At 25.8% G+C, this 13,873-nt stretch overlaps 1 protein-coding gene across 1 annotated transcript in view; it reads right to left on the bottom strand.

Moving 5' to 3' along the window:
• Positions 1-13,873, bottom strand: part of LOC100209230 (sodium/potassium-transporting ATPase subunit alpha-like) — a 62,503-nt gene that overhangs the window by 5,702 nt on the left and 42,928 nt on the right. Inside the window, exons 10-13 of the mRNA XM_065793729.1 lie at positions 13,564-13,752; positions 11,628-12,019; positions 1,338-1,603; positions 1,049-1,242 (exon numbers count right to left, since the gene is read on the bottom strand). Coding sequence (XP_065649801.1) covers positions 1,049-1,242; positions 1,338-1,603; positions 11,628-12,019; positions 13,564-13,752 — 1,041 coding nt within the window. The remainder of the gene's footprint in view (positions 1-1,048; positions 1,243-1,337; positions 1,604-11,627; positions 12,020-13,563; positions 13,753-13,873) is intronic.

Raw genomic sequence — 13,873 nt, 5'->3', positions numbered from 1 at the left:
TTACATGTTACCAGTAGCAGGATAACCTGATCTGACAAATAAAGCTGATCTGACAAAACCTGATCTGACAAAATCTGATCTGACAAACCTGATCTGACAAAAAAACCTGATCTGACAACCTGATCTGACAAAAAAACCTGATCTGACAAATAAAAAACCTGATCTGACAAATAAATCTTTTAGTAGACAAATTTGCTTTTTAAAGTCAGTCAGCAAATATAGACCCTTTAGACAAGTTAGTTGGCAAATTTCAAATAACGAAGACCTTTTTTTTTTTAGTTTGGAATGACATTACAATTTTTTAGCAAAAATTGTAATGGCATCCCCCCCCCCCCACACACACACATGACACCTACTTGCGCCAGCCCTACTTACAATATCTTTTATTTTATAATATTCATATACTTATGGAAAAAATCATTATCATTTATGGAAAAAAAATGGCACTTAAGTTGTTTTGTGTTCAAAGTTGACAAAATTAAGAGTACTTTAAGTACAAACTTTTAAAATAACTAAAGAAACTAATTTAATTTTATTGTTTTTGGAAAAACCACAAAAAGCAACTTTATAGACTAGAATGTTTTTTTAATTTAAACTATTTTAAATTTTTCAAAGTACTTAACATTATTTGTTTCATTTTTGTTTTATCAACTGTTTTATTTAGGGAATAGCACAGCAGAGTGTACAATTAACTGATAAAAATATGTAGAAGATGCAGGGAGTGTACATAATAATAGCTGTATTCATTGTTTTCATTTTTTATCAAAATAACTAATGTTATAGATAATTAATGACTCTTAATAAGTAAAATAATATTACAAATATTCAAATGCATGTCCCCCTATTACACAAATAACTATCTATAAATGTTTCAGCATATAATTTAGATCTACTCTTTTTTTCCTTAAAAGTCTGAAAAAATGTTTCATTAAAGTTGTTGTTTCAAAAGATAATGTAAGAAGAGTATACATACAGTAAGACAATATCTTACTATAATTAAAATAAATATTAAAACTCTAGTTAAAAGATTTATATTACAAAATCTTACCTCCTGGATAGTGAGAAATAAAATATTTCCGTATCTCGTCAAAAACAAATAAGAATAAAGCATATGGTAGACCAGGCAGCCAATAAACAAATCTAATTGGACGCAAAGTCAAAGCAGAATTTAACCCAGGTGTATACTGAGCAAAACAAGTTAGAGTTGTCTCAAAAAATATTGCAAAGAATACAACCCAGTTTCTACAAAAAAACAATATATGTATAATTTGATATACCTGCTTAAAAAATAAGTAAATATAATTAATAATTTTTTATTATATTTTTTCATATATTACTTCATTCCATGCTGAAATAAAGACAACCGACGAGTTTTACTAGCAATAAGATCACCCCATTGACAAACAACAATAGTAGTGAAAAAAGCTGTATGGACTGTTAATTCTAACTCTTTCCTTTGGTAATAGGTCCATTCGCTCCCATAAGAGTCTGGTAGATTATTAATAGTATTATCATCCCATGATTTTCTAATTCCTATTAAATCTAATGGCCAAAATCCATTTTGACCCAGAACAATAAAGTAACATAAAAAAGCGCCAACAGACTAAAAATATTAAATTAAAAAAAATTTAAATTATAACCAAAATAGGTTCACACACACATACACACACACACACACACACACACACACACACACACACACACACACACTCACACACACATACACACAAACATTATGTATGTACACACACACACAGAGGCATATCAGACCTTTCAATCCTTTTATTTTTTATATAAAATTCAATAAAAATAACGTTGATATTAAGATAAAAACCAAGAGAAATGTATAATATAAAAAAGTAATAAATGTTTTAAGCAAGTTCAAAAACATAAAGTTTAAAAGTTATAACTACGTAAAGCTTATATTGCTCTCATTTTTGGGTGGAACTTTTTACAGTTATATCAAATGAACTTTAAGAAATTGTTAGATAAAACATAAAATCTGTCAAAGAATTTAAATTTAAATTTAGTTTATGATGCATTAATCAAAATAAGTATGCATACATTTATAAGTATGCATACATTTATAAGTATGCATACATTTATAAGTATATATTTATGATTCATTTGTATTAACAGCTAAAATATTGAGTTAATTAATTTTTTTTTCTTAATTTAAACTCATGGCTTTGGTATGAAAGTTCAAGAGTCTGACATAACACTGATTTGATAAGGTGGCATATATATATATATATATATATATATATATATATATATATATATATATATATATATATATATATATATATATATATATATATATATATATATATATATATATATATATATATATATATCTATATATATATATATATATACATATATGTATATATATATATCTATATATAAAAACTATGAATGCATGTTTAGATAACATCTCTGACATCACACTGAAATAGTCTGCTGCCAGGGACTCCAGTACATGCATCGATTATTTTATAGCCTGCTGCAGTGAGGAAGTGTTGCTCTGCCTTATGCCAACCCTCAACTGAGGGTTTAGCATTTGGCAGAATCTTTTCTTTCATTATTCTTCATTTTCTTCTTTTTCTGAAAACGCCATATAAAGTAGTGTAACAAAAATGGGTAACAACTTTTTATATAAAAATGTTATAGTAGATTGGGAGAGGTAATTTATTTTTTTCTATATATATATAAATGACTTTCAAATGTTTACATTCTTGATTTCAAAAAAAACATGTGCACATACTTATAGGCAAAAAAAAAAATTTTCCAGCAAAAAACATAAAGATGTTTGTATGTTTTTTTAGGAAATTTATTCACTTATTGATTTTTTTAACAAAAATTAAATTATTTCAACCAGTTGTTGTGTCATCAGTTACTCAAAAAAATGTGAAAACTAATGTAGGTTCTAAAATTTATAAAGTTTCTTTTTATAAATCAGCTTTTAAAAGAAGAAAACTAAATGAATGAATTAAACCTAGTCCATGGCATAGAGACTGGATTAAAGCAATCCATAACATTTCATAACATAAAAGTTGCTCCAATTTCTAAAATCGATCCAAAAAAAAATAAAAGAAAAAAAGAGAAAAGTATGCTAAAGTATATATACTTTAAATGAGGATCCTAATCAATATTATCATCTACAATATAGAGCTTGATAACTATACCGAGAAAATAAATTATAACACCAAACCACCTAATAATAAGTCTACTAATTCTAAATATTTTCAACACAAAATTTATAAAGCAGAATTTTAAACTTTTTACTTTTAATTAATACAGTACTATATTATATTGAATTTGAAAATATTCAAGTAATATTGAACTCGAAAAATAAACTTGACTTAAACAAAGTAGACATATTTCATACCAAAATCTAACATCAGAAGAACAGAAGAAATTTTTTTCAGACTTATCTTAAATGGCAATGTATCTCTTTAAAAAATGTAAAACTTACTTCAAACTTGATTTAGTTATAAACATATCAATACCATTAAATGTCTAATTGGTAATAAAAACCAGCTGAAGCAACTATTTTTTTTTATCTTCTGATTGGGTGATTGTGTATCAGACAGATTACTATATCAGAATAAACTTTTACCTGAAACTTAAACCTGGCGGCTATATTTTTGCTGACAGAGTACTGATTCTTATCACTTACTGCTGTTATTTGATAACTATTGTATTTTCAATGTAAAATATTATGATTTTATTTTTAGGTTATATATTTGTTAATTTGCTGAATTGAGTTTTAATTTACAATTATCAATTCACTATACCAGGGGCCGTATTCTCATCTCTCCGTTAAGCTTAACGGAGCGTTAGTCAAAAATTTCTTTTAAATTACATTAATAAAAAATTTATTTAAAATTATAATTTTTTAAACATAAATGTTTTATTTTGGTATAAGTTTTATTTTAACAAATTTATATAAATTTTCATCATTTCTTTACTTGAAAATATTGTAATAAAATTTCAGACAAAAGCTCCGTTAAGCTTAACGGAGAGATGAGAATGCGGCCCCAGGACAGGTGGTTTTAATTTACAATTATCAATTCACTACACCAGGACTCAATATTAAAAATACTATTGGGGCAACATCAAAAATCATACCATTTACAAAAGACTACAATTATCTAGACACAATCTAGAAAACTTCATGAATAGAGGAATTTGATGTATAAAATGTTTCCCACTAATTATATGACTGTGAGGATCACTCGATTTATTAGATAATACCATGTTAAATATTTTTGATCATTTTAATATGATCATTTCAATTTTGATCATTTTAGTATGATCATTTTAATATGACCTTTGATCATTTTAATATGAGTTCAGTTGATTAATTTATATATGTATAAGGGTGGCTAGAAAATTTTAATGTTCATTTTCCATAACTTTTTCCTAAAACAAAGCAACAAATAATTTCACACAGCCCTTTGCTTTTACCCAAAAATATAAACTTGCTTCAAAAAAGTGCTCTCCTTGACTTTTAAATAATGATTTTATTATGAGACTTTAACAATACATTTTTTTGCCATCTTATTTTGATTGTCAATTTAAATAATAACTTGAAGTCTGCAACTAAATCAATCAAAATTCCTTGAGTTTTGCATAATTTATTTAATTTCCTGACCTAATCAGGATGTTCAAGTTTCTGGCCACCCCGATTATTTATAAATAATAAAAGTAACTTTATAGAAAAGCATTATATTATTATTTACAGATTAAAAATCTAAATACATTTTAAAGGAGAGTATTAGTTTTAATTTGTAATTGTCTGGTTTAAAATTTTTTTTCATCACCTTTTTAACTGTACTGAACTCATTTTGTTCTAACACAAATGTAAAGTTTTTAAAATAACCTATTTTTTTTACAATGCTATAATTTTTCTAAAACTAGTTCTTTATCACATAATGCTACCTTTCCTACCATTTTCTGTTGATTTGTTACTACTTCTTGTTACAATTAGCAATATTGTGTCTCTAACTGCTGAACCTCAAATGCTAAATTACTAGTACTTAAAAATATTCAATTATGATGTTATTAAATTTCAAAAGATTTTTAAAAGCAATATGAATTGAAAAAGCTTATAAGAATTTTTGTTGCTGTTGTTTTACGAGATCAATCTGAATATAAAATTTGCCAAACATAAAATATATATATAAAAATTTTTAAATAGCAATCAAAGTTTATAAAAATAATAAACTTTTATTTTTACAATATAAAAAAAATGTAACAAATTATTTATGTAATTAGTTACATTTTCTATATAATTAATTATTTTAATCATTTTTTATAAAGAAAACAAAATTTAAAAGTAACTTACTATTTCAATAATTTTTTAAAAAGAAGACAATTTTATTTAAGGGTATAAAAGAAATGCAAAAAACACTTATAAAGTGCATTTATATTATGAACTTATGAATGTATACTTCTAAAGTTTTTCACATGTTGTTTACAAAAAGATGGTACGTTGCAGAGAAAGTCATCTATATATATATATATATATATATATATATATATATATATATATATATATATATATATATATATATATATATATATATATATATATATATATATATGTATATATATATATATATATATATATATACATATATATATATATATACACATAGGCCTAAAATTTTGTTTAAAAATATATTGTTTTTTTTGCTACCCCTCAAAAATCCGTGCATGCGAATTTCAGTACCACTGAAAATTGTGAAAATTGGTAGTTTTTTGAGATTTGTTTGTTATTCCTATTGTTATATATTTATAATTTGTTGCAACTTCTGATAGTGTATCATTTTTGATTTTTCTAATAGTTTTAGATTAGTACATACAACAAACATAAAACTTTGATAAATGAAAATGAAACTTTATATCATAAATGATGCAAAACCAGCTATATTTTATAGCTGGTTTTGCATCTTAATAATTCCAGTATTATTAAAACTGGAATTATAATACTGGAACTATTAAGAATCATTGGTCACTAAAATATTAATTTAAGTATGTCTAAATCTTTCTGTTCAGTTGGACAGCTTCCAACAGACTTGGATATTCTTCAACATTTAATATACAACCAACAATTTAGACCTGCACAAATATCAAATATTATTGCTTGTCTCTATATAAGTATTTTCAAGATGCTCAAATAGTTATTGTGAATGTGTTTTGTCTCAAGACACCCTGGATTAAAGTTGGTTTTCATATGTTAAATCCTGGATTAAAGTTGGTTTCATATTTTAAACCCTGGATTAAAGTTGGTTTCATATGTTATCTGATTTAAGTCTAGTTTAAAACTACAGACATTTTTAATATGCATAATATTTTTTAATATTTAATAAGTCCCATTCCAACTTGAAAAAATAAAAAAAGGGAAACTAGAGAAATAATTATTAATTATAATTATAAATATTTTAAAACTAGATTTGTCTAAACAAAATGAGCTTGAGATTGAAATCTTTTTAGGGTTGGTAATTCTAATCTCAAAAACATGATTAGTGAAAATTTAAAAAAATCGTTTAAAACAAAATTGAAGATTTAAAATTTCTGAAAATTGGTTCAGAAATTTATTATTGGTTTGTTATTTGTTCAGAGATAATGTTTAAGTATAGAAAAAAAAGTCAACATTTTGATTAAATAATTTAACTTTGGTTTAACCTCTGTTAATTTATTCTCTTTTCTACTGATTATAAAACAAAGAACTAAAACTATAATTTTTCTGTAAAGTAGGCAAAAGAAGCATTACAAAGATAAATGTTCAGAGCCTAAAAGCTTGAGAGATGATGTACCCAACATCTGATTTTGATCCAGGTAAATGGTATCATATAGAAGTCTCTGAAAACCCAGATACAGTAATTGCAAAAATTCCAAAAGATTTTCATGCTTTTATATTTCACTTACTGCCGCAGCCTGTAATATATTGCCAAATGTTTTACAGACGGTAACAAATGCAATTTTATACAAATCAGGTGTTGACCTTAAAGAAGTATAAAGTAGCCAGTCTACCCCCAGCCAGTCCACAGTCTACCAAATATAGAAAAATCAACTAAAAAAGTGAAAACATGTCAATCATTACAAAAAAAGATAAAGAAGATAGCCATTGATGCATCTCTATATCCATGTATAATATATTTTGATGGCAAAATCTTGTTTGAGCTAAACAAAGAAAAAATATTAAAGAGGGATAGAATGGCTATTTTAGTTGACATTAATGGAGAGACTTACCTACTTGGAGTGTCTCCACTAGCACCATCCACTGGTGAAGATCAGTTCTTAGGTGTAATGAATTTAATTAACGAGTCTCAACTTAAATCAAAAACTAGAGGAATATGCTTTGATACAATGTCATCCGATACTGGGACAAATAAAGGATCAGTTTCCAGAATATCTAAAGAAAAAGATAAATATCTCCTCCAAATAGCCTGTAAGCATCATGTGACTGAATTAAGAATGCTTCACTTTTGGAAATTAGTGACCAATGAGGAAAAATTAATGGACCTGAAAATCCTCTTTTCAAAAAGCTGAAGAAAATACTTGGGGAACCTAATTTTATTCATAATCCAGTTTAACTGTTACGATTTGATTGGAATAAGGTTAAAACCAGCCTTTTATTTTTTTTAGATTCAATCAACTTGCATTTGTTCAAGAGAATGATAAACTGAAAACTGAAATTAAGTTTATAACAGAGTTTAATATTAACTTTTATGCAAAATGGTATCTGCAATCTGAATTTGTCACTAATGCTCCTATTCTTGACATTACAGCCATACACCATTCTTGACATTACAGCCATACACCATTCTTGACATTACAGCCATACACCATTCTTGACATTACAGCCATACACCAAATGCATCTGAACAAAATGTATATATAAAAAAGTTGATGCTTTGAGATGCTTTATTAGAGTCTCAATATAAACATTATTGGTATTTGGATTCAACAATAATACCTCTTTGCCATCTATTAGTTGCTTTTTACTCAACATAATATAAGAAAAGTGGCACAAGAAAAATCCAAAGTTCAAATTAAAGCAGTCTTGTAATCATTTAATCTAGCATAAAACTTTTTTTTTCTTCAGAAAAATCAGTAAATTCTGTTTTTGTAAATTTTCAAGTTAAAAAGTATGTTTTTAAAAAATTCATAATTTGTAAGTTATTTTTGCAACATATTTTTTTGAGTTTGTTTTATTTCAAGTGATTCATACATTCACAATGTTTTTAATGATAGCAACTTTCTTAGATCTTTTAAGTGTAAGATAGAGAAATCTATATGTTAAAATATGTTAAAATATGTTAAAATGCCATCAACTATGAAACTGTTACTTAAATTTTTAATCAGCTAGATCACTTTAAATATTTTTAAGATAAACTATTTACTGAGAATTTCTAGCAAAATTTTTTTTATAGGCTTACTGGGCTATCATAGTAGTTTTAAAAAACTTTATTAAAAGCTAAAAATTTTTTAAATCATTTTTAAAACCATTATAGTTTTAAAAAAACTTAATTTAATTTGCAATTTACAAACTGCAGCAGGTATTTAATGTTTTGAAATAATGTTAAAACAAATGAATTAAACAAACAAATAAAAGTTAAAACACTTTTTATAAATGAATAAATCACTAATTATGCTTTCCTAATTTTTAAGTTAAAATTGAATTAAAAACTATAAGTATAATATTAACTATTTGTGAAGCCCTGAATTATCATTTTATGATTATGCACTTATAAACTCCTAACTTATACAATTTCATCAAACGATTTGGTCTCTAAATTATAACATAAGTTATAGGCTTTTCAAGGAGTTATTTCTGAATGAGAAATAATTATAAATATTTTAATAAAGAACAATCATTAACAAATTTTACACAGAGTAGTTGATGTAAGATAATATAAAAATGTTTCTGAACTGAAAAACCCAAACTAAAGGTAAAATTGTTTTTTTTTGAAATCTTTCAAAAATTACAATCGCTTTTATTATATAACGGGTGAGTAGTAAAATTTGAGATTTTTTTAACAGTTTTTATTTTGAATTTTTTTTTGTGCACTGATTCATTTATTGTTTCTATTTTAGAGCCCATTCTCTGTAGCTGCTGCTGGCAAAGTTTTATGAAAATATTCTTACTATTTTGTAATCTACATCAAAATGAAGCATGAAAGTTTGATTGATCATGTGTACAGGTATTGTGATATGCATTTCAAGGAAGGTAGAAAAGTTGTTGTGGATCATTTTTTGAAAAAAAATCACCCAAGAACAAGCATTTACAGATACATTTCAATGCGGGAAAAAGTCAAATCAAAACTTTGTGTTGTTGGTTCTGGTAGAAAAGCTAAAATAATGACTAAAACTAATATTACCAAGTTGAAAAGCATGATTGATGGTCATTCTGGAATTTCCACCCAACGTTTTGCTTGAAAGCTCAAGTGCAGCCAATCTCGTGTTGTGTATACAATTCAGCAACACACAAATATGGTTTACCAAAAAAAACAGATCATTCCAGCCCATACTCCTGAGCAATTGTCCAAGTTACAAACATGTTGTGGCAGATTGTGTAGAAAATTTTATTCATAGTTGATGATGCATCATACTTCACATTTTCTCACTCTGATAAGAACTCAAACATTGGGTTTTGGTCAAACAATCCAAAAGCAGTTTCTTGTGAAATACAAGTCCAAGGCAAGTGTGAAATACAAGGCAAGTGTGAAATACAAGGCAAGTGTGAAATACAAGGCAAGTGTGAAATACAAGTCCAAGGCAAAGTTTGAAAAGAAAATGCTTGTATGGTTAGCAATTTCACCTTGAAGCATCTCAACACCCTATTTTGTTCCTTCGGGCCTTGCTGTCAAACAAAATGTGTATTTGAAAGAGTGCATTATCAAAAGACTGATGCCTTTTATTAAAAAACATCATCCTGAGGGTAATTTTGTGTTTTGGCTTTGGCCCATTATGCTAAATCAGTGACAAGCTACTTGATCTCAAAAAACATCACTTTTGTACAAAAAGCTGACAATCCTCCTGCAATGCCTGAACTTTGTCCAGTTGAAAACTTTTGGTCAATTTTGAAGGGAATGGATTATAAGAACAATTGGCAGGCTATTTCAGTTGCTGAATTAAAACAACGGATCAAAGAAGGTAGATGTAAATGCTGTACAGAATATGTGTGGAGGGGTGTATCAAAAGCTTGATTTTGTAAGATGAAATGGTGAAACAAGTCTATTGCAACTTCAAAAATAAATTATTTGATTATAAATCTACAAGCTGTTTTATTTTATCAAAAAATATTGATCCACTGCAAAATTTTAGCAAAAAAAATCTCAAATTTTACTGTTCACCTGTTAGATTAAGATTTTAAATTTACATTTTTAAGTGAAATGAACATTATAGTTTAATATGATCTGTTCAGATAGGTGTTCGGAGAGATCAATGGAAGTTTTTTCGATATTATAAGCTTTTTTTGATATCATAAATTTTGTATGAAATTCATTAGAAATATTGTACTTTGACAAATATATTTAGTTAATACATGCAAAAAAATAGATCAGAACTTAGATCTAAAGTGGATTTAGTCACTTTAAATAAAAAATTTAACTAGGCTCTTAGTAACGCTAATGAGCCATATTAACCTAAAAACTCCAAAACTACAAATTTTGAATAATTTATAAACCACCTTAACTACACAGATTAATTAATTTAGCAATAATTAACAAAGATTATCCTGGTCATATTTTAAAATATAAAAACTTTTTTTTTGAAAAATAACTACACAACTTCCCTCTTTGTTTCTCTTTTCTTCAAAATAAATCCACAAAGAGAATGGAAGAGGAGGACAAATCTGATTTACAAAAAAAATTTTATTGTAAACATTTAGGAAAATAATTAATTAAAATATAACTTAACATTGAATGTTTTTAAAATCCATTAATTTAAATTAAATATAGAGCTTTGAAAGACGTTTTTAAACTCTACATATGTTAAATTAATACTTTTTTAAACTAGTAAATATACTTTTGTAATAATAATTTTGTATATATTATAAAAGATTTTTATCTTTTTCAAATTTCTAATTTAATGTTTTTCAATAACTTAGCAAAAAAATTTTTTTGTATTTTTTACATTTATTGCACAATAACAATAATAACAGCAAATAAAAAAAGCATTTTTATTTTACATTTAACAAATTTTCTATGATTTTAGCTTTAAATAACGCCATTACAGTTAATTTTTTGATTTTAACTTTTAATAACTCAATTTTAATTAAACGATACTATAAAACACGCAATCTGATAAAATCATTTAACTGAAGCAAAAAATTCAAAATTTTAAAACAATTCTTATTAGATGCTTTATAACAACATTTGAAAAGAAAAAATTTAAAATGTAATTAATTTAAATGTCAATGATTAAATAAAAGTATGTCGATATCACATGTTAATTTTGATTTTTTAATTGCTTAAGTAAAAGTAAAGTAATAATATATGCATAATAAAATAAATGAGTATATACTAATTTAATCAATATAGAACTAATTAAATAAATAAAATACTTTATGAGCAAATAAAAAAAGTAGTTTATAATAAAAACAAAAATACCTCAATTACACCTCTGACAGCATAAGATTGACATATAAGACGAGCATTGACAAGGTTATCACGCTTAGGATCTCGAGGTTTTCGTTCCATGATATCGTTTTCTGATGGTTCATAAGCTAATGCAATGGCTGGTGCAATGTCAGTACCAATAGAGATCAATAACATTGGAATATTTCCGAGAGGCAGTGGAATATTTAATATAATAAAAAGAACAAAGGGTGTTAATTCAGCTATGTTACAGGTTAGCATGTACACAATTGTTTTCTTTAAATTATCAAATATCAAACGTCCTTCTTCAACACCAGTTACAATGGAAGAAAAATTATCATCTAGCAGAATCATATCAGCTGCTTGCTTAGATACATCGGATCCTGCTATACCCATTGCAATACCTTGAAAAAATAATTTAGTAGCAGTTATAATCGGTATACCTTTAACTTTTTACCAACTGCATTTTACAGAATAGCTATTGACCTACTGCATTTTAGCCAAATTTGTTTCTTTAAAAATTAAAAACAAAAAAAATTAAAATTTTTTTGTTTAAATAAAACACAAATGAGATTATAAAATAAAATTTAACTAAAAAACAAAAAATTTTTAAATTCAAAGATATTCAAATCTTTATAATGTACCTTATCTATTCTATAGAACCTTATCTATTTTAAATTTTAAATCTAAAGATATTCATATCTTCATAATGTTGTCAATCTTATCTATTTTTAGTGATCAATAGCTCCAGCATAAGATTAATTCTTAAAAATAAAAAACATACTGTTATAAGTAAATATAATTTTAAATGCGAAAAAAGTGTAACTAAATTTCTTAAAAACTAAAGATTTATTATTGTTGGTAAATTCAATATCTATAAAGTGAAAACTTAATTATTCTTAAATTATTAAACTTTGCATATTATCTTAGAAGTCAGGTTCTAGTAACTTTTTAAAAGTCTGATCCTCTAACTATTGTCCAATTTTAAAGACTTTAATAAAATTCTTTTTATTACTGAGATCTTTAAGCCTTTTAACTAACAAGCCCTAACATCTTATCTTTAGCCTAACAATTGATTCTGATAATACAGATTTCAATTCTCTCATTTGACTTTTAGCATATCAAAAGCTTTTGATAAAGTCTGGCAGGTTTGCCTTTCAGCACCTTCATATGGTGAATAAGGCAAGTTTTTGAAATTGTTAAATCTTTAGAACTTTATTTAATTAATTCAAAACATTAAATTTATTTAAAACATTAGTTTTAAAAAAGAATTTTTGATGTGGTTTATTTTCATTTTATATTTACTTAATATTTATTTCGTTATCAGGGGCTATTCTAGACTGTTTTCAACAGCATCAACCGTATTTGGGCGCCAATTTATTAAGATTTTTTATAGCAAATACTGTTTTTTTCACAATAAAACGCCAATATTCGGCAATATTTCCGCTAAATTTCTCCGGGACGGGGAGGTACCGCTGCCCAAATATTTTTCCTAGAATAGCCCCTGGTAATTCATATTTTATCAAAATTTCAAATATGGCATATATCAACGCAAAGTCATTTGAAATTGTTTTTAAAACTTATATGTCCTGATAAAATTATTATATGTCCTTTAAATTATGAAAATTGTAATGGTCACATGCTTTTTTTATTTCAATGCAAATATACATTTCAGATTGTTAGTCTTAAAATCTTCTGTCACAGTTGACTCAGCAAGTATCAATTGGGCAGAAAAAATTGTTCATGTATTTTTTTTATTTATTTCAATTCACCTCCCCATAAAAGCCATAAAAATCACTCAGAACTTCTTGCTTATAAGGCGAGCGCTCTATTTTGTAAAAATTTTTAAATTTTATTTATTTGATATTATTGAAATGGAAATTGACCTTTAATTTTTGTTTCTTATTATTTTTTTATCGGACTCAACTTGTAATAATTTAAAACATACCAATGTCAGCTTTCTTTAAGGCTGGTGAATCATTTACACCATCACCAGTAACAGCTACAATTGCACCTTGACGTTGACAACCTTCTACAATGATCAGTTTTTGCTGAGGTGATGTGCGAGCAAAAACAATCTCAGTATGATTTTTCAAAACATCATCAAGATCTTTTTGACTCATGTCTTTTAACTGACCTAAAAAATTTAAATCTTAGAATACACAAGTTTTATTACATAATCTATACATTATTTATATTTTGATCAATAAAAAATAACATAAAGCACAAATAATTTTGTGCTTTATAAAATTACATTT

This window comes from Hydra vulgaris, chromosome 03 (assembly GCF_038396675.1).
Source record: "Hydra vulgaris chromosome 03, alternate assembly HydraT2T_AEP".
In the NCBI taxonomy this organism is placed as follows: Eukaryota; Metazoa; Cnidaria; class Hydrozoa; order Anthoathecata; family Hydridae; genus Hydra; species Hydra vulgaris.
Note: the sequence above shows the minus strand (reverse complement) of the source record. Positions and strands in the feature narration are given on the sequence as shown.